This window comes from Cryptotermes secundus, unplaced genomic scaffold (assembly GCF_002891405.2).
Source record: "Cryptotermes secundus unplaced genomic scaffold, Csec_1.0 scaffold162, whole genome shotgun sequence".
NCBI classification, from domain to species: Eukaryota; Metazoa; Arthropoda; class Insecta; order Blattodea; family Kalotermitidae; genus Cryptotermes; species Cryptotermes secundus.
Window position 1 is genome coordinate 1,542,042 of NW_019739943.1, and position 25,873 is coordinate 1,567,914.

At 37.9% G+C, this 25,873-nt stretch overlaps 2 protein-coding genes and 1 long non-coding RNA gene across 4 annotated transcripts in view; 1 reads left to right on the forward strand and 2 right to left on the reverse strand.

The window, feature by feature from the left end:
- The window catches only part of LOC111872070 (zinc finger protein 11), a 9,419-nt gene extending 3,884 nt beyond the window's left edge, over positions 1–5,535 (reverse strand). Inside the window, exons 1-4 of one of the 2 annotated variants that reach the window (XM_023865601.2) lie at positions 5,324–5,535; positions 2,944–3,079; positions 2,200–2,352; positions 1,059–1,151 (exon numbers count right to left, since the gene is read on the reverse strand). In XM_023865601.2, coding sequence (XP_023721369.1) covers positions 1,059–1,151; positions 2,200–2,352; positions 2,944–3,078 — 381 coding nt within the window. In that variant the 5' untranslated portion in view covers position 3,079; positions 5,324–5,535. Of the gene's footprint in view, positions 1–1,058; positions 1,152–2,199; positions 2,353–2,943; positions 3,091–5,323 lie in introns of both variants that reach the window. The other variant, XM_023865600.2, reaches the window with a different exon arrangement.
- Positions 5,536–6,311: 776 nt separating this feature from the next.
- LOC111872067 (hydroxysteroid dehydrogenase-like protein 2) lies at positions 6,312–20,441 on the forward strand. The gene is made up of 8 exons (XM_023865594.2): positions 6,312–6,457; positions 6,636–6,799; positions 9,953–10,166; positions 11,353–11,558; positions 14,051–14,248; positions 17,839–18,027; positions 19,265–19,393; positions 20,229–20,441. Exons 1-8 carry the CDS (start codon positions 6,444–6,446, stop codon positions 20,339–20,341), a joined length of 1,227 nt encoding a protein of 408 aa, XP_023721362.1. The 5' UTR covers positions 6,312–6,443; the 3' UTR covers positions 20,342–20,441.
- LOC117282924 lies at positions 15,289–25,828 on the reverse strand. Its single transcript, XR_004513861.1, has 3 exons — positions 25,806–25,828; positions 24,806–24,887; positions 15,289–15,623 (listed from the first exon to the last, which is right to left on the reverse strand). It is a non-coding gene; the product is annotated as an uncharacterized LOC117282924 (long non-coding RNA).
- Positions 25,829–25,873: the final 45 nt, after the last annotated feature.

Consider the following 25,873-nt stretch of genomic DNA (forward strand, 5'->3'; position numbering starts at 1 on the left):
CATAGCTTAAGCGATTAGTCGCCGGCTTCCCACCACTGTGATCTGAGCAAGTGGGATTTGTGATGGACAAAATGGCGCTGGGGCAGGTTTCCTCCGAGTACTTCGGTTTCCCCTGCCAATGTTCATTCCATCAAATTCTCCACAAATAAGAATATCTAACTAATTCAAAATTGTAATCAGCAGTAAAAAATTGTAACTATTGTAATTTTAATCTACTTATATATCAAATTGTTAATATTCAGAATTAACTTGACTTGTCATATATCATGTACAATGATCTACAGTGACGAAATAAATCAATCAATCAATCAATCAATCTTACTTGTACTGCGGCCACTTCTGGCCTATTGTACCAGCCCCAGATGATAGGTGAGGGTGATTGTGGAGCAACTGGTGGAATGAAGATTGGCTGGGGAAACCGAAGTACTCGGAGAAAACTTACCCAAGCATCACTGTGCCCACCACAAATCCCACATGACCAGACCCCAGTCTGAACCCGGGCCACCATGGTGGGAAGCCAGTGACTAACTGCCTAAGCTATGGCATAGCCTTGGGTCTAAGTGTAAGGATATCATGTGCATTTTGAACAAACAGCACAAATCAAAGAAAGAAATGTGTGCAAATCAGGGGTTTGGGAAATAGACATGCATTTTGAAAATAATTCACAAATACACTGAAGCTATGAGGGGCAAAAATTTCACATGATTACAACTTCAATTTATATTGGAATATTATACATTTGAATTATTGTAATGCAAATTTTGTTTGATATTATATTTCATATTTTATATACACTTCAATTTATTACCAAAAATGCTTAAGCTTTCTGTGAAATCAGTTGTAAATTCAAAGATCACTATATTTTGGTATTCATCTAAATCTGTAATTTGCTCAAAATCTTGTGACATTCTTTTTTGACTACAGTATTAAAATTAACTGTAGTAATGTTTAGGTATGTATTTATGAATTGTGAATGGGTGGCTAGATGAAAAAACTAAGTGCTCTTTACTACTGTTCATGAATGAATGGACTGAAGGATGTATGGTGTTTGTACTTACATTTTCTTGGTTCCTGTTGCCAGCTGATGGATACAATTCATTAGCTGACTCTGTGTCATCATCACACAATGAAGGCTCTTCTTTGAGAACAACCTGAAAATAGAGTTTTAGTCTTTAATACTGCAAATAGCTTATGTTTGTCATTATTTGTGGCTTAAACAGATATGCAGTTGCTAAGTTATAAGAGTCCCAACATATGCAATTCTGTGCTTGTCCACAATGAGCGAGAAACAGACACATGAAAAGCAATCTATACTGTATATGCATAATATACAGATTCTTAGCAAACAGTGAATGCCATGGGGTGGTCAATGGATTATTTCTTTGTATCTGGAAGTTACTGGGTGTGAATCTTGGCCTTAAATTTATCATGGTTCATGTAATTCTCATAACAGTAACTATTTCCCTAAATAATATTAACCAGCCAGTCTTTGCAATGGAGATTTATTCGTTTTTTTGAGAGGTACGAACTGAATTGTTCATACTATTTAAATGAAATTTGTTTTTCAGAGAGTTATGTATATGCTTTTTGAGTGTTTATTGCTCAGTTTAACTAAACTACTTTACCAACTCCTGGGAGTGAAGTCCTTGAAATGGCAGTAGTTGCTCACATATGTTAAAAATTCACCGTCTTTCCACGGAATGTAAAGCTTCATCACTGTGTTCAGAAAAGAATTTTCACTTGTCCATGTCGTCTAGACCAGCTCTGGGGTCCACCCAACTTTTTATCCATTGGGTACAGGGGGCTTTTCCCCCGGGGTGTGAAGCTGACCACTCAGCTCCATCTAGTGCAGAGGTCAAGAAAATGTGGATCTATACATCCACTCCCCATACTGCTTCATGGCCCAGTGCTTAATTAGTTAAGCACAGAGACAACTTTACCTTTTTACCTTACCTTCGTACTTACAGTTCAGGTCTCTAAGTCAGTGGAGACTATTCTGTTTTCATTCACTGACAACAAGTACTATAGTGTATTAAAGGAATGAATGGTTGTCACTTCTTCCTGAATGTGGAGACAGTAAGGCTTTCTGGAATGCCAGCAATACAGCCTACATATATATATATATATAGTGCCATCATCCAGAAACAGAATCCACATTAACTTTCAAATTTCTTTCCTAGAAAGTGATATAAAAATTACCTGAACTGGTGGATCATGTGGCTGCTGGTTGCTTAAGTGTTGTCGCAGAGTAGCATTTGACCTCTCACACTGCAGCTTGAATTTGTAAGATGTGTTGACCTGACTGATACATTCCTTGCATACCTGGGCTGGCAGGCCATCTCCAGCATACACCTACATACACATAATTCAGATCTAGAGTACACTGTCTCCTTATATCCAAGTTGGACTGATGCAGTTTGGTCATCTAGTCACAACAGCTGTGAATATGTCAGATAAGGCAGTGCAGATAGCTCATAACAGCGGGTCCTCAGATGTTATGTGAATGGGCATGCATGCCTTCCATCTTAATCCTTTATATACCCTTTATACTGGCTATTCTGACTAATATTAATTTTCTCCAACAGGAATATAACTGTGATTCTCTTATGACACAGTCATCAGATTAAATTAAATGGTGTGGAAAACATTTACATAGCTGACTACTGGAGATGCATCACTGTCCCTAACAATAATCTGTTAGCTAACAAACTGTGTAATCACAAGAAAATATAAGTAATGATGAAATAGACAAAGCACTTGCAAAAATTCACCTTTTCACTTTTATCCAGTAATAAGAGTTCGTGAAGAAGGGCCAGAAGACATCCAGCTTCTTTTATTGTCTACCGCAAATCTCCCAAGAAGCCATCCCACTTATGTTTTACTTGAATTTCAAGCATTGGTTATTGAGTCTACCTTACAGTTCCTTGCCATCTTCTGACTTACCTCTATTGTTGGTGAAATAGTGTGGATCTTTTCTTGTACATTTTCCACAGTACTAAAGAGGGGCAAAAGTGTCTTATGATCACTTAAGCACAGTCTGCATATTTTGTTGAAGTTCAGAGTCCTTGTTCCATTCATTCTGTGTATAAACTGAAGAAATATAACAATTTAAATTTTCATTACTAATTGAAGAATGGTGAAAGTTTTATTTGAACACATTATTTTATTATGTTCATTCAGGAGGCAGAAATATTCTGTACACTCAAAGACAGATGACTTAGAGTGAAGAACATTTCCTGAAGTACAGTTTCAACAGTCTTCAAAGCTATTTTTCGTTTTGCAATGTATTTTTCAACTATTGGTTATATCAGTAAGATGAATGACTGAATGAATGAACAAATAAGGGGTGAATAAAAGTGTCCCTAACTGGGAGTAATATTGACCTATTATGTAGTCCCTTCCAGTTAGCCCCCTAAGAAACCCACACTTCAAAAGAAGTACAGAAGTTTATTTAGTGGGGCATTTGATTCTGTAAAATGAAGTCTCTGTGATGAAATCTTTAAGTTGGCTGAAGCCTTAGTCAACTTGGACATGTGGAGCTCTTTCACCTTTGTTTTGGCATATTTTGCAAGTGAGGTTCTTAACCAGTTTTAATTTGAAAAAGGTGTTCTTCTAGGTGGTAGTGACCTATAAGTAGTCCTGTCACCCATCTCAGCTGGTTCCTATTGACTGCAAATAGTTTCCTAGTCGTCTTTTGCAGAGGAACCTTAAAGGAAAGCCTCTGGATGCCAGAGCTTCATTGTGGACTCCCAGTGTTTTCTTTCGTCCAGTCCCTGATAGCCTTCCTGGAAACGCCTACTGAGATGCTGCATGCTGATTCAGGTTCTTCTATAAATGGACGTTCAGATCCAATTCTGGCAGCTGATTGACAGTCCTTGAAGGAAACACTTTATGTGGCTGTCTAATTGTGGATTGTTCATCCAGTCTATGACAACCTTCTTGGCAACTCTTACTAAGATGCCACATGCAAATTCAGGTCATATAAATGAATGTTCAGATCCCATTTTTGCCAGCTAACCAGCAGTTTCATTGCCTTAAACTCCCCCATGACTTTCCACCCATACCAATTGAAATCTCTTATTTCTAGCCAATAACAAACTAATGGCTGTTTCAGACCAGTTTAGAATTGACCTGGTAATTATCAAATCCTTTAATCAGTGCCAGACTTTCTGACAGAGTACAGATGTTTCATTTCTATTTCTACAGACCCCTCTTTGTGTTCTCTGCTTCACTTGCATTGCTTGCATACATTTCTGCCTGGAATGTCATGGTATTCTGTTCAAGGCTGAGGCTGTTTCAGTGATATATTTATGTTGTGTTCATTAGAACTGAATATATGCCTGTGGTAAAGCTTCATGCTGATTGTAGACCTGAATGTTTTTCCAGTGTGGCCTGATGTCACAACTGAATTTACTTTGTCTGCTTTTGGGTAGAACTGCAACAGTTCCTTGGCAGACAGAAGTATTACAAAGACAAAACAACTCCATCCAGTGTGACTACTGAAGTTTTTACTACTTGAAAACTTAACATCCTTACATGTTTCGGTCCCTATAGAACATCATCAGAGGGACATCGATACTTTTTGGAAACTACTATCACAATGGGTGTTTTGAGTGTTATAATACATATACATACAATGTTTGTAATGCACGATATATACAAAATCCAACTTTCCCACAACTACAGCAGCTTTCTTGGTATATTAAAGTGGACGGAGTTGTGTTGTCTTTGTAATTTGTTAGTGTGACAGACCAGAATGAAACAAATCAATGGTTGGTTAAGATAAACGCATACACTGGCATATGTGAAAGAATGAGGTACTGGGGATTAAGTGTATATAAGTTTCACAATATATATATATATATATATGTGTGTGTGTGTGTGTATAAGTTTCATGGTTTCAGCAATGGCAGTTTCTTTACTGTACTGAATGATTTTGTAGATCATGATGAGTGGAATATTATAAAAAGATAGAGAATTCTGTGATCATGGTTAGATTGTCTCAGCAGGGAGGGTGTTAATATGGACAGACTGTGTAGTTCCTTCTCATCTCCTAAATATGTTCACAGTGCCCCTAACTGTTACAATTATCCATATTACTTTCTGTAACTGGTACTGTTCATATAAGCTTATAAAATCGTGCTGTGATAATTTCTTAGAAGCCAATAAATTATCATGCATGGCACTAAAGTTGTAAATTTATCGTAGCATAACGTGCTGTTATTCTTTTAATGAGCGAAAACTCTAACAGCAAATAAACTGTAATGTTAAAAGTGTCGTTTGCAGTTTATAACCATAGCTTTCAACGAATGCTGAAACCAACCTTTTGTGACTTATTTATCTGATAAAGTACACATCAAAAACGGGTAAAAACTAACTAAATAAAATATTATACAACTTTTCACATATTGCCACGACTTCGTGCTTCCCAAAGACCTAATGTAAAACACAATAATCGAAGCCACTACATGACACATTAAGGACTAATGTGAGGTTAGGTCTCAGATGAGCACGGCTCAAGTACATGAAGTACTGTTACCAACCAACCAAGCTGATCTCATTCGACATCAAATTTCGTATCTTGTATCTTTATTTTCATTTCCATAGATCCTTACTGGCTACCAAATCCATCGGATATGGAACATGTGACAATTTACACAGTTGTAGCATTTTATAATTCTGTCCTCGAAGAGGATAGGCATGATATAAGTTACAAAACAATTAAAGGACACCGTAGAATTGCACCACATTTGTTGGGTCCCTTGTCAGCACGGCATGGTGAGTCCTCAGGTTGCAGATAGAAGAGACAGCCTCCAGATATGGAGGGCAGCAGTGAACATATTTAATAAGCACTGGCGGAAAGCCGACAGGGGGTGGTACTCTAGTTTTGGTGTTGGGCGTACGGCTAACAAATCCGCACCGTAAAAAATAAGCTTGTTACGAAATGTCACAACGGGCTTCGGACTTGGACAGCTTCTTTGGGAAACAACTTAAGGTAAGGAAAACGGACATGATATTTGGTACTTGGAATGCAAGAAGTCTGTATAGGACAGTTCAATCATGACAGTTGCGAAAGTTGGCGAAGGCCATGAGCAAATTATTGCTCTGTTCTTTCATTGGTGATAGGGCACATTACTACACTGCCCTCACTTCTGGCAAACAGGTGTACAAATTACGTAAATCAAGGAATGGCCGATAAAATGCAGGGTTTATCAGTACTTAGTAATCCGTGATTTGACGTGTTTGGTCGGCAGCAGGCGCAGCAGGTGTGTTATCTGTATGTGATTGAACTCTGTACTTCAGGTTGGTGGCACTATTCGCTCTATTCCGTGAACCTTGATATGCTGTATTTGTATATATGTACAGTTAGCGGTAGTACTTGAGTTCAGATAGCTTTGAATGAGATAGCAGTTGTTTCTAAGAAGTGTGTTGTCTGTTGTATAATGATTAATACAGGGTAACGAATATTTAGCGGTTAAGTAAAAAGTAGTTGAATTATTGGTTTGCATAAATACCACTTTTGTTGTAGTTCTATAAACCCGCAATAAAAATGAAAATTAAACGTGGAAGTTACATTATGTGACACAGGAAAACACAGGTGTATTAATGGTACGAATGTTTATATTTTTCCCCAGGAAGTTAGCTGGTCGTACAGTTTTTATCACTGGAGCCAGTCGAGGTATTGGGAAAGCAATTGCCTTGAAAGTTGCCAGAGATGGGGCCAACGTTGTTATTGCAGCCAAAACTGCTGAACCACATCCAAAATTGCCAGGAACCATATATACTGCAGCCCAAGAAGGTGCTGAATCCATGAATTGGGAATAATATACAATATGCTGAATGCTACAGCATAGTGGTTAATATGTTTTGTAATTCAGGAGGTGTGCAGTTACAATCTGGGGCCAGAGAGTAGTTATCATAACTGAATATTTTTGTGATGTCCTTCATTAAGTCTCATTAAATGCCAAGAAAGTGCTTTAGAATAGGCTGTCTCAGGTCTCCATTTATAATTATCCTCCATTTCAATGTTGTATGATTTACATTATTGATGCAGTGTCATTAAACAAATCCAGAAACATACATGTAAAATTTATAGCATGGAAAGAAGTTTTGCACTTATTTTGTACAAAGTTTGAGGACCCACACATTTAACTTGGAAATTCTTCAGATTTTGAAGGATTTTAGATGGTGGATGTTTAGTACTGATCCCATAGATTCAAGCTTTCACTTATTACTAATTCCTGGAAGGTCAATGTAATCAAGTTTCTTGATTACTGCAGACTGCTACAGCCACTGTGACAGCCACACAAAGATATCTGTCATCACCTTTAACTCAACATACAATAACAAAATAATAAACTGAATCAGCTAAATTATAGAAATCAGTACATGTCTGGCATGTTTGACAGACCAGCTCAAAATGACTCACTAGCTTCTGTCTGGGGTTCTGTTTGTATCAGCAGTGCTTAAGGTTAACCTCCTATGTGGTCTAGTGGTCTGAGTTCCTGGCTACAGATCCAGAGGTCCAGGTTCAATTCCCAGGGCTACCAAATTTTATGAGAAGTAGTGTGTCCACTTAGCCTTGTGAGGACAATTGAGCAACTGTTTCAAGGAAATAGCGGCTCTGGTCTAGAAAACCGAAATTAACGGTTGTGGGGATTCGTTGCACTGACCACGTGACACCCTCTATCCGCAAAAGTTGGCACTAATTTCACTGACAAGCGGCGGTCACTCAGTCGATATAGTTCACTTGTGGACTAAAACCACGGAGTTTGTTTGGATTTGTTTGTGCTTAAGGTTGCTCTCAGATGTCATCCTCTGTACTGAACAACTGCTTACCTTGTAAGAAGGTGCTCCTTTCAAAACTGAACGTTATGTTATAAGAATTGGGAACAGTTAAGAGTTACAGTGAAATTATTTTTCTGTAAAACAAACAAATGCAGTAAGGGTATCAGCATGACTCCTAAATCATTAATCATGATTCCCAAATACGATGGATTAGTGTTCATCTTGTGGTAAAGGACCCTTTATGAATCCTACACTTTGAATGAAAAATGGGACTTCCTTTATAGGGACATCATAGTAGTCACTTGGTTCCATAAAGAACTGACCCATGTGACAGAATCTTAAATAAGCTATGGTCTTGCAATTGCATAGGTTATGTGTGGCTGATTTGTCTTCTAGGCACCTTTTGAAAGTTCGGTTGTCTGTCAATCACAGTTTGGAAAGGCACTGTCGCTTTAGGTGACAGTGTCCTGTAAATAGTCCTACCGCCCATCTTAATTGTTGTCTGTTTAGTCTCAACAGATCCTTTGGTCTGGCAGAGGGCCCTGGCATAAGTCCATTTGCCTGTCTGAGTCCAGTTACAGATTCCCAATGTTTTTGTGAATTCTGTCTCTCCGGTCCCTGGCTGCATTCTTGGCAACTCCAACTGAGATGCCGCAACTTGTGTCAGGTCCCGTTCTTGCCAGCTGATCTCCGGTTTCATTTCCTGCAATACTCTCCTACTGAGATGCTGCAAGCTGGTTCAGGTCCTGTTCTTGCCAGCTGATCTGCGGTTTCATTAACTGCAATACTCTCCTACTGAGATGCTGCAAGCTGGTTCAGGTCCTGTTCTTGCCAGCTGATCTGCAGTTTCATTAACTGCAATACTCTCATACTGAGATGCTGCAAGCTGGGTCAGGTCCTGTTCTTGCCAGCTGATCTGCAGTTTCATTAACTGCAATACTCTCATACTGAGATGCTGCAAGCTGGTTCAGGTCCTGTGAACGGATGTTGAGATCCCATTTTCTGGGTATTTAAATGTTAAATGAGATTTCAAGGACAATGCCCTTTCAATTTGACTGTGCTCTACTACATCAGGAGCAATAGGTTAATAGCCTTCAATTCACTACTGTAATGTTGGTAGGGTTAGGGTTGTGAATAGAGTGAGAAGAAGATTATTTATGCTGAATTAAATATGAAGGGGAAAGAAGCAGTCACAGCCTATTTATAAGAGTCTTTCCTAGTTTTTGCTCAGGGGTCAAGACAGTCACAAAACTCTCAGTTGGAATAGCCAAGCTTTCATTTACATTTACATTTATTTTCACTTCATGCATCCAATCATGTAGGGCTGGTTATAAAACATGTCACATATTACAAATTCATGATGACTACACATTATTTGTCCTTTGTCCAATAAATATATAATCAAGCCCCTCACTGATAGCTCCAGTTGTCAGGACAGCACACACATGTCATGGAAAAACCACAGTCAAATTCACACCTTGCCATTCCACACACACTGGAAAGCCATATCATTAAAACAGTTACATTATAAAATATTAAAATTCATAACAAAAACAGACATCATACTTACTACTACACTTACAACAAGCAAGTCTCAACAATATATAATTCACGCACACAGACCATTTATTAACTCTTAACTTTTGAGCCTCTTGCATGCTCGACAAATTCATCAGTAGAGTAAAATACATTACTTTGTAAATAATTTTGTAAAACAAACCTAAATTGCTTTTTATCATTTTTTAAAACTGTGATATTTGACGGCAGAGTGTTAAATAGCTTGATGCCTGAATAATGCACCCCACTCTGATAGGATGATAAATGTTTTGAAGGTATGTGAAGGTGGTCATTCCTTCCGGTACCAATCACGTATACAGAGTTATTGGTTTGAAACTTATCCACATTATTAACAACAAATATCATCAATGAGAGCAAATATACACATGGGATTGGTAATATGTCAAGCTTTTCAAATAGATATCTACATGTATGAGTTGGGCCCACTTCCATCATTATTTAAACGGGATAATTTCTAAATGTGATTGATGTTACGAGTTTGTTTTCTTGCTCAGTTCTTCTGATAGAAGATGCTGCACATCTTGTGTCTTCTGTTGTCCTTCAAAGAAAGAACAAGCAACATATTGATATAGATGATGTGTTTTAGTTGAGGCTGCAGGGGGCAAATGTCTGCCTTGTATAGTTGATGTTCGAGATGAGAAGCAAGTGACATCAGCAGTTGAAGAGGCTGTAAAGAAATTTGGAGGCATTGACATCCTTGTGAACAATGCTAGTGCCATTTCACTAACAGGCACTCTGGATACTGAAATGAAAAGATATGACCTCATGCATCAAATTAATACCAGAGGCACGTTCCTGGTGTGAGTATGTTGCATTGTCATACAAATCATTGCTGGGTTTGCTTGCTTCACTTGAAAATAAGAGTCAATTCTGGAGATAGGGGCTAGTTCTGTCTATTGGACCCAACTGAGTAGGGTTTAGCCGAGGATGGGGACAGAATACAGTGTCTGAAATGTTGTGTTTTTAAAAAGAAACAGGATGGTTTTTAGAAAATAGACAAGATGATGGTTATGTCCAAAAACGTAATACTTGTAGCAATATACCATCGTCACAAACTTTTAGATCTTAAGTCCATTCAAATGTTAACGAAAGAATAAAGCAGACAATTTTGTTTGTGCATTCATAGATATAGGCAGTAGTTACTGCAATTTAGTAGTTTTATTTTTTTTTTTTAATGTAATATTAGTTTTAACCTTTTATAAGAAATTTATGACTTGGAGATCTGATCCTTTATTTTGAAACCTGTAAGTGATTTAAGAGTATGTAATCAAGACAAAGAAATACTTAGATGGTAATTGACATCTTATTCTAATATAAATAGTATATCAGAAAAATAAACCGTATCAAAATAGATGCTTGAACTACTGCTCAATGAAATGTTCATGTAAATATTGCAGGGATTTCTTTTCCTGTAAATTTTATAATATTAGGTTAGTGCTGTTGCTGGCTTCTTGATATGACATGCCAGGTGGTAATATTACTACCATCAGACATAATATATTAAATAATAGCATTTCATGTGAGCATGACTACATTTTTGACCCCTGTGAAATTATGTGCACCATGTGAAAATGAAGTTGATGAAAGATGTTTCATGTTGCACATTGTACCCCTTTTACCTGAGTATACATGGGAGTGATGCAGGAAAGTTGTATTTCTATTAACAGTTTGAACTCTGTTCATAACAATGTTTGATGAGGAATTTCGTGCAGTACAATTTTTTAATTATCATCAGTGCTTTCTTCTGTTTAGAATTCTCAAGCTATTGAAATATATGCATGCCTGAAGTGTATGACAGCTAGTTTTTAGCCTGTAGCAAACCATACTTACAGGTTTCACACATATTAATATGCTGTATGCTGAGTTCAGTATTCGGCTTACATGAAAGGGTTTCAACAGTGTTTATGAAAGGAAACTGAATGTATGTAATTCTGACTGTGACAGTCGAGTAATGAGCCAGTTTTTATCCTTGCTGTTATATTTCAGATCAAAAGTTTGCTTACCCTACCTGCAGAAAGGGAGAAACCCACATATTTTGAACCTGAGTCCACCCTTGAATATGGACCCAGTTTGGTTTAAGAATCATGTGGCATATACCATGTCAAAATATGGAATGTCAATGTGTGTCCTTGGTATGGCTGAGGAGTTCAGGAATGATGGAATTGCTGTGAATGCTCTTTGGCCTAGGACAGGTAAATACCAACTGGTACAAAAAGAACATTTTTTTCAATTCAATTTATTTCAGATTCAAAAATAGATCCAGATACAGGCTGGGAAAGAACCATTGGATATATAATGAGTCACAGATCAAAAAATAAACATTCCACTCCCACAGGAACAAGTCAAGACATTCATAATATAAAACAAAATAAAAAAAGAACATTATCAGCCATATATACAACAAAACTCCCCCCATAAAGAACTCAAAGGTTTCAGGCATCAGTACAAGCTCTTTTCATTTTCATTACTCATCTGTTATTTCCATAAAATCCAATACTTTAGGATGTGGAAAAGTCATATTAGATAAATAAGTAGTACAAAGAACTAAGTCAAGACATAAGAATAGAACCAGAATACAATTAATCTTACCGACTAGTACATACAAAAAATTCATCCACAGTATAAAAATGGGTGACAAGTCAAGGCATTCATAATATAAAACAAAAAAATCGTGAGAATTAATGGCTTTAGAGATTTGAATTAAACCCATGTGCATTATGTGGAACATAACCTAAGTGTTTATACAAAAATATTTATTCATTTAAGCTAATAGTGAGCGGCCTCTGTAGTCTAGGGGTAACGTTCCCACCTCATGACTCAAGGTACGCGGGTTCAAACCCAGCAGAGGTCGTGGAATTTTTAAGGGCGGAAAAAATCAGGGAACAAGTCCTCCGGGAGGGACTTTAAGCCGTGGGTTCCGTGTCGCTTTACGGCACGTAAAAGAACCTCATGTCTCAAGGAGACTGCTGACCCAAATTTGTAAGGACATTTCCCGCCCAACAATAGTCTCTAACGCCTCTGGTAGATGGGGAAAGCATCTAGATACTGCTGAGCCAGCAGAGGCCGAATCACTGGCTGAGTCGGGACTGATGGTACGCACCAGTACTGGTAGGGTATAGAGACTGGTAGAATATCACAGGGGGATGTACAATAGATCAAACTGGTCGTGGTGCATGGGGAAACCCACCCCCTCCAATAATAATAATAATAAGCTAATAGTGACTGTGAATAATTAGAACTGTTGCTGCCATTAATACTAATGACTCTCACAGTGCTTTGTGTCGTCCAGTCATAAGACTGCTTTATTTGAAAACATTTTACGAGTCCAATGTATGATATATAGCTTCTGTCGGTTGTCATTTGGACTCTCAGATCACTAATTGGGATGTAGAAACTCCATTTTTGATTACTTATCACCCTACTTTAGCAGTTACTGAGCATGGGAAAGCAAGCAGGTTGGTCACAGCCACTTGAGTGCTCTAATGCAATATTTTAATAATAATCAAAATATACTGTTCTCAGTCTTGTGCTTTTTGGGTTGCTAGTCTGGATTATACCCCACTGATGGTGTCTCCACCTTATCATGGTGATGGGGTTTGAGTGCTCCTGACACCCTGAGAGCTATGCCAGCATTAGCGTAGCTAAAGGGGTAGGAGCCAGATGACGAAAGATAGCCTGGTCCTCCAGATTGGGGTTTGAGCGTGAGGCTAACAGCCTCATACCATAAAAACTAAATTGTTCAGAAACCAGACAATCAGTCTCAGATGGATGGAAGAACAGAAGAATGGAGGCAAATGTTCAGGAGACCAAAGCTCACTCTGAGTTGTGGCACTGAGGTGAAGGAAGGAAGGAAAGAAGGAAATCTGGATTATAGCCAGATTCAAACAACATTTCTTCCCATATAGTTGGGGCTACTGGTGTTTTACTGTGCTCTATATTCTCTACAGTATATAATTTTTCACTTGTACATTATATTGAAGAAGAAGGAAAAGTTATTTTCTTTGAATAATTGCCAAGTATATGCAGATTATTCATTCATTCATTCATTCATTATTGGAGGGGGTGGGTTCCCCATGCACTGCGACCAGTTGTTGATCTATTGTACGTCCCCCTTTGATATTCTACCAGTCGCCATACCCTTCAGACACTGTTGCTTGCTATCAGCCCCGTTCAGCCAGCGATTTTGGCCCCTCTACTGGCAGTGGTACCCGATACTTCCCCCATCTACTGGAGGCATTGGAAACTACTTGGGCGGGAAACTTTTTATGGGACCCATGGCCTAAAGTCCCTCCCGGAGGACTTGTTCCCTGAATTTTTCCGCCCTTAAAAATTCCACGACCTCCGCCGGGTTTGAACCCACGTACCTTGAGTCATAAGGTGGGAACGTTACCCCTAGACTACGGAGGCTGCTTGCAGATTATTAAAAGCTATTCAGAATAATTTGTGTAGATTAGGAACTGGGTTATCATTAGCTGATTTTAATTTTTGCTGTGGTTCTTTGTAATTCTGTCTGTCCTAGAGTTTGATGGCAAGCCAGGTTGTAGAAGTTTAAACTGGTAGGAGCTAATTGATATTTTACATTTTGTGAAATGTTAACTGGATTAGTCATTGAACTACAGAAGTAGTAGACTAATTTACAATATATTTAAAATTTGATTTTAAAAATCTCAATATGTATTTACAGCAATTCATACAGCAGCCATTGAAATGCTTAGTGGCAGAGAGGCAGCACGTGTATCAAGGAAACCAGAGATCATTGCTGATGCTGCATATGCCATCTTTTGTCGGGACTCGAAGACATTCACGGGGAATTTTACCGTGGATGATGAAATTCTCAGAGAAGAAGGAGTAACAGACTTGGACCAATATGCTGTGGATCCTTGTAAGTGAATTAGCCATTTGCATTATCTGTGTTTTTGTTTAAGATTACTTATGGTGATGCTGCAAATAAAAGACCATACAGAGATCTTAAAAAATAAGTTCATTGTTTTGGAAGGTATAAATGGAAAGGAAAACCTTTATTAAACGGTGTTTTGTCAACATTAAGCCAACATTTTACTGGTTTGACCATTTATAGCTGAATAGTATGTTTGGAGACATGTAGTACGCATTTAGGAGATGAAAAATGCATATAAAACAACAAGTGAAAGAACAAGATTACAGCCTTCTATAATCTTAATGCTCACTGCTATGAGGATCTTAAATTGCCCATAAATAAAACTACAGTTTTATGTGTTTTAATGTGTAGGTTTTTAGATAGGAGAGGTGAAAGATACTGAACTGAATGACATCAGTCATTATTACTCTCTTGGATCTGAGGTTGTCAGGTTGGTCACTGTGGAGTGTTTTGTTTTGGGATGTGATGCTATGTACAAGGGATATCTGGAAAGTAAAGATATAAAGTCCAGAAAATATTTGTAAAGCATTTTTTGGGGGATTCACTTGTAGAACTTTTGCAACACACCTTTATTTACTTTTTGACGTAATCACAATGGGTTGCAGTGTTATATTTAATATTATATTTAAGCATCCTGTTCACTCTATATGATAAATGATATGAACTCTGTCCCAAGTGCAAACAATATATTATATGTCGTTGATCTTTCTCTCCTTTACACTACATGTTTCGGCCTCAAACGGCCATCATCAGGTGTATACACTCACGTTGCTGTTACACTGCGCTTAGTTTAAAATTTAACATTTAAAAACACATTGTTCCTTTTGTTGTTATTATCAACATCTACTTCGTTGATATCTGTCTGGTTTATAGATTAATTTTGTTACACACGTTAGCACTTTTAAAATCTTTAGTTCTAATTTTAAAATACTTCAAAATTTTTCTCTAAATTTTAAAATTTAAAATTTAAAATTGTCAGGGTTACTCGCCCTATGTCTATAGTGCTGCAACGGCTAGTTCTTGTTTCCAGCACTGTACAGGTGTTATTTTGTGTAGTCTCCCTATGTGCGTGCTGCTGCTATTCTTTACTACGTGTGCAATGTCCTTAGTGAGGCTGGGAATGAGTTTTATTATTCCAGCCTGTAGCCATGAACAGTTCTTGACACTTCTGGACATTGTTGATGAAGTTCATCGATGGTTAAACTTCTGTCAGCACGAATGTTTTCATCAGTTTTTTTGGATGATTTCTTCGGTGACAGTGGGTGGCCTTCCACTCCTTATTTGATCATGAGCATCACTTCTTCCTGTTTCAAATTCATGACACTATTTTGCCATGTTTTGCCTGTTCATAACAGCTTCGCTGTAAACAGAAATAAGTTGGCAATGAATTTCAGCAGCAGTTTCTCCTTTCGCGTGAAGAAATCAAATTACTGCACAAACCTCACATTCGGCAGGAATTTGAATTGACATGGCCATTTTAAACACACAGTGCGAGCAGAATGTTGCTGTGACTGTGGCCGGTGAACTCAGCCCCGTCATACAGTTCCTACCTCACATGGCAGCACTGCCATTTCTGGGGGAGGGGGATCCCTTTCATGTTTACTGGACTTGTATCTTTACTTTCCGGATGTCCTTTGTAGTCTGCTAGATGTATATAATTTTGAATTCTTACTCCTATTTTCCAGTATTTCAGCTTTGGAAAATTGTTGCTGTTTTGTTCAGTGCTTTTATCACTCAGTGCACTTTCAGAACATTCACAAATTTAAGTATATAACAGTTTAATCTTACATGTCCCTTTATATTCAGTCTTCTATTCAGAAGGAAACACAAGATTAAGGGTGAAGAGTGCGGCCTCCGTAATCTAGGGGTAACGTTCCCACTGCAAGACTAAAGGTACGCGGGTTCAAACCTGGTGGAGGTCGTGGAATTTTTAAGGGCGGAAAAATTCAGGGAACAAGTCTTCCGGGAGGGACTTTAAGTCGTGGGTCCCGTGTCGTAGCTTTACGGCACATAAAAGAACCTGATGTCCCAAAGGGACCACTGAGCCAAATTGATCGGACATTTCCCGCCCAACAGTAGTCTCTAACGCCTCTGATAGATGGGGGAAGCATCGAGAGATACCGCTGAGCCAGTAGAGGCCGAACTCGCTTGCTGAGTTGGGACTGATGGCACGCACCAGTATTGGTAGGGTATAGAGACTGGTAGAATATCACAGAGGGGACGTACAATAGACCACTGGTCGCGGTGCATGGGGAAACCCACCCCTCCAATAATAATAATAATAATAATAATAATAATAATAAGGGTGAAGTGTACTATCTTCTGGAATATGCTGCTGGATGCTGTGTCATCTGGTAGTTTACTGGTGTTTTGAGGGACATGCTACCTTCATCTTCAGGGTCAAAAAGTGAGTTGATCAAAGAAGGAGCAAGTGGAGTGCTGCTTGCTTGCTCGCTCATTCAACTTATTGATCGTTAAGCTGGAGGCAGTAATTTGTCTGAAACATTGGTAAATATCTCCTAGACTACACAGGGTCACATCCCAGACAACAGCATTCTTCTTAATCACTGCTGTGAGAACCTCAACTTTCTCGAGATCAGTGGTGTACAAGAACCAGAGCTGAGGAGGATATTTTGTGCAAAAAGAAATCAAGTAATAGACTATTGAAGAAAATTTTGTATTGAGGAGCTTCATGATTTGCACATTTTGCTTAGTGTTTTGAAGGTGACTAAATTAAGGTATTAAATGCATGTAAAAAAAGATTATGACACTGAAGAAGAGGTCAGGGCCCAACAGAGGGCTATAGAGCCATTGATGAATGAATGAATGAATGAGTTACTCAAAACTGTTTATTGAATGATTAACTCCATGGAGCTGAGTTCGTTTTGAAAAGTGGCCAGTTGAGGGACTTGAGGATGTGACATTTTATGGAACCTGATGTTTAATCACCATGTTCACAAGAGCCCTCCACTATTCTATGTCTTGAGCCAGATCAATCCTGTTTCTCTAAGGTCTGTATCTTAATCAGACTGTTATGAAAAACCCGTTTCTTGTAAAATAAATCCAAGAAATGTCATAATGTGATGACAATCTAACAAACTGAAAATTTGTTTTCTAACGTGGACAAGACCTTTGCGCTGCTATTAATGCAACTCTTCTTCCCTCTCAAATGTTTTGAAGGTGGGAGGTAACTTCTGCCACTGATGGGTATGTTTATCCTGAAAACATTGACTTGAAGTTGAATGTAACTTGGGCCAAATGCAAAGTTGCAAGATTTTTATCACTGAGGAATGGGAATTTGTGATGGAAGGGATAAAACTGCAAACTGGAACTAATTTGTGAACTTGCTGGGACACCAGTACAAGAGCTCAAAACTAGGGCTTTTCCACTCAGATTGGGATGTATGGTAAGCCTGCCTGTACCCGCATAATGAGACCATTTTGCATTAGCTGATAACACTATTAAATGATCACCAGCAAATGGTATTATGATGAAAATTAAAGGAATTTTCCTTTTTATTGGTTTTCAGGACCTCAGCTCTTTCAGACATACTAATGCTTTTCTTTTCTTTTCAGCCAATAAAGAGAATATCATGCTTGATTTCTTTTTGGAGCAGAGTCCAGATACGATTAAGCTTACACAGCAGAAGAGTGGGAGCAGCGTAGGAGGGGGCCAGATAGCGTCTCTATTTGAAAAAATTGAGGCCAATATCAGTCCTGAATTGGTGTCAAAAACCAATGCTGTATTTCATTTTGTTGTGAAAGGTTGGTAATTCTAGTTCCATACTTCCCATAGTCATTTGAACATTATGCTTCTTTCAAATGTACTGTACCCATGAGCTGTATTTTCTGTCTTTTTGATATGATTTGCTGTGCATTTTGGTGATGAGACTGCAACAATGTGTAGTGTTACTTGAGAATCAACAGGATTATGAATGCTGAATTGAGAATGATGTGGAATGGATTGTGGCCTGTTTTGAGATATTATCCATCATTTTCTTGGATGTACTGAGGACAACATGGAAAACTCTTCAGGTTAACCAGTCTGTAGAACCAGATCTCAAATCTAGGACCAGTGGAATACAAAACAAGAATGCTAACCATTATATTGTGATTAAAAGAAAGGGTGTCTTTCTTCTTAACCCTTGAGCTTCATTCAGATTATTTTTTTTTTTAATTCAGTTCCACTTCAAGTCAACACAACATTTTTGCCATCTAAAATCAGTTATGAAAAGAAACCCTGTTTCTTCTGGTAATTAGACAAAACTCATACGTGCTTATGTTGTCGAATGTCATAAAGAAATTCCCTTGATTTACCCCAAGGCAGTATTTTAATACCTTTTTAATACCAGAAAAAGTCTGTGCTGTTTCTTTTAGATATCTACCCAAGTAAAAGTCATAAAAGAATTCTTTCTTTTTCCAGCATAAAGCAGAACCTTGTTAATTTGAAGTGCAGGGGATGAAAAATACAAATTTTAAATTATGTGATTTTTACTGTGTATTTGCCTTCTGAGTATAGAGTTCATAATACTGACACCATCTTTGTCCTAGATTGGTAATAACCACTAGGCACTAGTTGTAAAACTAAGAGAAATATTGTTTCTGTCATAAATTCTTAAATTTATCGAAATTAAAAATGCACACTAACATTACATTCTAAAAATGTTTTGCTAGATCCTGTACTGTTTTGACTCTTAAAATGAGTGTATGGACAACAGTTTTGAAGACAAGGTGGCGCATTCACTTTTATTAAAGAAGAGTTATATTAATTTTAGTATTTTTCAAGAAATTGTCATTTTTATACTGAATACAAAATTTGTAGTACAGTGCTTTCAGAAAGAAAACATATTTTTAGAACTTCTTATATTATCACACATGTAGTTTGTAAAATGTTCATAAACAATGTTTTATTTACATATGTGTTCACAGTGGAAATTGTACACTGGTGAGGTGGCAGTAGGTAATAAATTATTCTCTCACTTCTAATCAAATATGCTTTTAGGTTCTGAGTCTGGGGACTGGTACATTGATCTCAAGACAGGCAAGGGTTCAGCAGGCCAAGGAAAGCCACCATCAGCTGCAGACGCAACTCTCTCCATGGATAGCAAGGACTTCTTTGATTTGTTTTCTGGTAAGATGGTCCTTCAGAAAACCCAAGCCCATTTTTCTGTTTTATGTAGTTACCAAGGATGAACCAATTCTCTAATTTTTATCTATAACTTTGTCTTAGATGGGGCTTTGTAAGTGATGCTTCATAATATTTTGAATGCTCAAGTTCCATTAAAGGGGCACGCAGTAGCGTAGTTGGTTGAGGCACTATGCTACAAGCTGGAAGGTCACATATGGTAATGATTATCACATATGCCAGTGAGTTTAATACTGGTAACTGTGGGACACAGAGCAAATACAGCATTTGTAAAGCCAGTGTGTGTGTGATGGAGGTGGAGAGTGGATAATTGTTTGATTCAAATTTTGCCAGAAAACGTGTGAAAAAAAAGTAAAGCTATCCCTGTAACAGGCCCATAGGGTTGTGAGACGTTGGGGTCCCACAATATCTAGACACTCGGCTCAAAGATGGTAAAATTGTCAGCCTTATGTGCCGGCTGCGCTTGACTCCCCAGGAAAATTATTTAATTAATTCCTGGTACTCATTTCTGTTAGAGGCTGTTAGGGCCATAGTGCGGCTGGAAGGATTAGGTCAATTGAAAAAAAAATCCAGTGACCTCATTGGGACTTGAACCCGCGACCTTCCGGCTTATAGTATAGTGCCTCAACCAAGTAGGCTACCATGTGCCCCCCACCAGAAAACATGTAATAAAGATTATTTTACATCAAAATATAAGGCTGTATCACAGTGGGGTTAAATATGGTAAATAGACTTCTCTTCAAGAGTAGATTAAATTTATTATTTTTTTTGTGGTTTTAGAACTGTAATTTGTGAATTTGAATTGCTTTATTTAATGCAGGAAAACTGAAGCCAGCAGGAGCATTCATGACAGGGAAGCTGAAAATCAGTGGGAACCTGCAAAAGGCCATGAAGTTGGAGAAACTTATGGGCATGCTGAAATCAAAACTGTAATGCCATTTTAAAAAGTCACTTTCGGAACTATTGCAAGTTAACTGTGGAGTGCAGATGGTTGCACTTGTTAACATTATGTCTTAAAATAATCCTGTGTTTACTACTGAAATTGTGTTGTTACATAACATGAATGAATGATATGCATCTCTTTTGATATCGGATGACAACATGCAAAAGAAGAGCAATCATAAGAAAATTCATGAAGTTCAAGATTGAAAAAATAAATGTTTGAATCAAGGTATTTAAGAAGTATCGGTGACCACTGCCAGAGAGGACCAACCTCACTGGCAGAACGGGGCTGATAGCGAGCACCAGTACTGGAAGGGCATGGCGACTAGTTAGAATAATTAAAGGGGGACGCACAATAGATCAACAAATGGTTGCAGTGCATGGGGAAACCCACCCCCTTCAAACAATAATAATAATAAGTTATTCGTTTCATCCATTCAATATAAAAAATTTGATACTTGCACATGCCTAATATTTAGCCAATTTTACAGAAATGTACAGGGAAGAAGGGCTTTTCTTTAGAGTTGATAAATACATTTATAACTGTTGGTTAAGAAAATATTAATTATTTCCTTTGTATGCTTTGTATGAATATGGGCATATTGTTAGGATCTTTGAATTCTGGTTAGGGTATGGACATATTTAAAAGTACCAGTCTGTATGGTGTTATATTTTGATAAATTATGCTATATCATAAAATAAGTGCATTTGGCATTGTATTTTGTTCTACTATTTTGTATTACTTTTCCCCTTTATCTTGCTGGGAGAAAGAGAAATGTCTGTGTGTTGCCATATTTGTTGGTGCATATATTGCACAGATTTACTGGATTGTGTTATTTGGCACAATTTATGTTAGCTATATTGAGAAGAACTGATGGATGACAAGAGAAGTTGAGCTAAGGAAATCTTCACTATAAATCTCACATGATTTTTATGGTGGAAAGTCTGTGCAATAACTACTAGACAGCCGATGAGCTTATAAATGCAGGACACTGTGAGGTTTCTGTGTAACACTTTCTGTTATTATGTATATAACATGAATGAATGAAATTATGTACAAATTTTTAATATACATATTTTTAAAATAGTTCTTTCATGTGTATTATTTTCCTAAAAGCTATACTCAGTTTAATGGTAAAGTTCATGGTTTCTGTTTGAACCCTGATTACAGTTTAATCATGATTTGTGGTTTCTCAAGGTTTTCTTGTATGTGGTGTTCAATTTTTGGAATCTCATTAAAAGTCCCATATACACAAGGCATAAAATACCACATTTTAGTGTTTCTCAATTGATAATTTTACCTCCATTTAATGGATGAATTTTTACTCCTTGCATGAAATCTGTGCTCAGATTTAGTGTTCATACAAAACCTGAGGACAATAATTTGCCAAACTCTGCTTCCTGCATGCTATGGTTCATTCAGGGTCAGTATCCACATCATCACCTGGCTGACTAGTGAACTCTACACATGGGTGTTCAGTCAGCTGGAGAAACTACTGGGAAGGAGCCACTCCAAGCCACATGTACTGTATCCTTTTGGAGGTTGTGTTAAGACATTCACTGTGTATTGTTTGCAGTATATGTATACAAAGCTGTGTTGGAGATTGGTGTATTTACATTTAATTGTGTAAGGAATACATTCATATTTATGCATATGGGTAATTTCTGTGCATCATTTTGCGATTTTTAAATTAGATTTGTGATGGCTTACAAGAGGAAAAAGCTGACCGTAAGGGCCAAACAGAATGTGATCAGTGTAGTAGAAGTCCATGTGAATGTTCCAAGACATTGAAATGACAAATCGCCTTGACTCCATTTACATTAAATAAAGTTGTGCCTTGCCTTCAAAAGAGACTATCACAGATGGAGAATTTAAGTGGGGCACAGGGTAAGAAAAGAAAAACATGAAGTTAAGAGCTTAAAATCAATTGTAAATGATTCTGTTGAATGATTCCAACAAATTTGTTCTCCATTTTTATACATTTTTAATGACTCTTGTATTGCATATTTTTTCATTATTTTGTTATATTAAAGCAGATATTTGATGTGAAAACTTAAAAGTGTAATTTTCTGTTCAAATTTTGTATAATCTCCATTTAAGAAATTTCTCAGTTTAAGATACGAAGGTCCCATCTCAAAGTCAAACCTTAAATGAAGGTAAGGTAAAGGGTATACTTGTCCCTGTGCTTAACTAATTAAGCACTGTGCCATGAAGGCATATGGGGGAGTGGATGTATAGACCCACATTTTCTTGACCTTGGAACTGGTTGGAGGTGAGCAGTCAGCTTCACGCCCCAGGTGCTTTACCCCTGGGAAAGAGCTGCTGGTTCTCATTGTATGGGAGGCTGGGTGGACCCCAGAGCTGGTCTGGACGATTGGAGAAGTGAAAATTCTTGACCCTACAGGTACTCGAATTCTGACCTCTCATTTGGCCAGGCCATACGCAGTCGGTATACTGACTACGATATTTCGGCTGCTAAATGAAGTATCCACTGTATTTTATTCCTTAATCATGCATATGAATAACTCTCCACATATGGAGTGTAGAGATTGTGGGCATGTTAAAATAACATAGGATGGATACAAGTTTATGCATTGTTAGTGGTTATGAAAAATGGAAATCTATTCGTGTGTACAATATTATATTTCAGCATCCTGTTACACTCACACAATATATATGAATAAATACCGTCTTAAGTGCAACAAATTTTTATTGTAGTTTTTACTTCTTTTCCTCCTCCACACTACATGTTTCGGCCCTAAATGGCCATCATCAGGTGTGTATCACTCACGTAGCTGTTACACTGCTTTTTAAAATTTAAAATTACCAGTCTTTCTAATTGTATAAAATCTTTGTTAATCTACACGCGTCGATTTGATTTTTAAATTAGCACTTTTTAAAACTTAATTCAAGTTAAAATGTCTATAAGATCTCTGTTCTTTCTTTTTCAATTTTTAGTTAAAATTTTTTCAGGGTACATGCCCTATATCTACGGTGCTGCAGCGGCCACTTCTTGTTTTTATCGTTGTTCATGTGTTGTTCAGTGTAGGCGCTCTCTGTGTGTGTCGCTGCTTATCTTNGGGCCGAAACATGTAGTGTGGAGGAGGAAAAGAAGTAAAAACTACAATAAAAATTTGTTGCACTTAAGACGGTATTTATCCATATATACTATTCGTGTGTGTTGGCATACTCTACATTCAGAAATTCTCAGAAAAGTCCCGTTGATAACGAGATATACTCACATGATGTATAATATACGTTGTGCGTTCAAGTTCTAAGGTCTCCGATTTTTTTCTCACACAATAATCATACAAAAGATTTGAAACTTCTGTCACTTTTCAACGTAATCTCCCTGCAGCCGTACACATTTTTCACAACGTTGAAGCCATGATTCCATGGCCGCTGCGAACGCTTCTGTAGGAGTCTGTTTTGACCACTGGAAAATTGCTGATGCAATAGTGGATTGAAAAACGGCATCCATGTCTCATCCATTGTCACAGTTGATGAAAAGAAAGTCCCATTCATGCCTTCATCATTTGCTAACATCGCCTGGCAAATTGCTATACGTGCAGCCTTGTGGTCATCCGCCAGAATTCATGGCACCCACCTGGAGGACACTTTCCGCATTCGCAGGTCTTCATGCAGGATTTTTTGCACAGATCCCATGGAAATGCTAACTTTGGAGGTGATGTTTTCCACACTCAATCGGCGATCCTCCAAAACAACTTTCTCGACTCGCTTGACCATGTTGTCAGACCGGCTGGTGCAAGGCCTAGATTGTTTTGGTTCGTTGTCACACGACGTTCGGCCTTCTTTGAACTGTCGCGCCCACGAACGCACATTTTTCACATTCATGACACCATCACCACACGTCTCACTCAACTGGCGATGAATTTCAATGGGTGTCGCACCACGCAAGTGGAGAACACGAATGATTACTCGCTGTTCTTGTAACGAAAACGTCGCCATTTTAAGTATCAAAAACACTCCTCACCCTCGCTGCTACCACTAGAGTTCTGTGTGCCGTAGAGTGCTGCCATCTCTGTCACACATTCACAAAGAGTGCACACGTATTTTAAACTAAACCTCATGTGTCTTATCTGCTCCCAGTCCTGAGAAAAAAAATCAGAGACCTTAGAACTTGAATGCCCCTCGTAGTACTTAACGAATTTTGTAAATTATGTACAAAAAAAATGTCATTTCATTGTACTGTAGTAAATGAATTTTAATTTGTAATGTAGTCAAAAGTTTTTGTTTTTACTAAGTATTTAAACAGGGGAGAGGTTGCAAAGTTAGAAATGCTAGCTCAGCGTGGATCATTTCAACTCACAGGTAGGTCACTTGATAGCCAAAGTCTTGCAGGAGGCTTGGCGATGTAGAAACACTCCAAAGTGGTGTGGGAGATTAGTGACTGAGCAGTGGTAGAGACTGGTGTGATATAAAAGTTTTATCACCTGAATGTGGAGCTGAAAGCTTCATCCTCAGTATGGAGATTACTCTTGCAGTCTTCTCAAAGGTAAGCACCGGATTGTAAAGCTGAAAGTATGTTATAGCCAAATTATTTTGTTTTTGTGTAAGATTTTGTACATGATACAAGGTGATGTACAGGTAGCTGTGACGTGATCCTTGTTGTAGTGGTAGAGAATTGAAAATAGACTTATTTATATGGTGTACTTGTCTTGTGCTACATCAGCATATTCCTCAAATAGCTTCCATTCTGCTGGTGGTGCATGTGTCCACTGTAACTGATAATGGCAGCTCTGGGTTTCATTTGGAACTGTTTATCATCTTATCATCAAATGATGTCAGGATGCAATAAACCAAAATCCATACCTCAGTGTGTCTAACATAAGAACACACACAGAGATGGGCATTAAGCTACCAGGATGATGTGAGACCATGGCTGCCAGGGTCACTCATCCATAGGCAGCACATACATCTCAAATAATAAGTAATCATACACCAGCCCAGCATTACAGTATTTTAGCAATTAAAATTTGGAAGAATGAATTGGCAAATATACAATTGAATCACCTTGTCCTCCGCCCAAGATAAGCAAATTCATCTACTTCTGAGTACAGCTGGATTGGTAGCTTCTGATAAGAGGTCTGGTCAAGAACAGATTAAAAAATGATAGCTGTTCATGAAGACTGTGGGGCCAAGAAGGCTGGAAAGGCTGAAGGAATTTGCCGCGCGCATTTCTGTCTTCCGAGACGCTAGTGTACGAGTATATTAACAAAACTACAGAGCTTTACAAATCTGAAGGCAGTTAACCTTCATACTCGAACCTCAAATGTTGTAGTTATTTCGTTATTTCCAATTATATAGTCTCGAAAGGCCCTTGTTTCTGAGTCCACCGTGTTGTATTAAGACAAGAAGCGCTAAATTATGTTGCTCTTTTTGAATTTGATTTTTTATGCATAAAAAATGTCTTCGCTTGTGGGTGTAACATACCTCTGGTGTTCACGGTCTCCCAGAAACAAGATATAGCCGCTTGAACGAAATATTTGAAATATGGATCC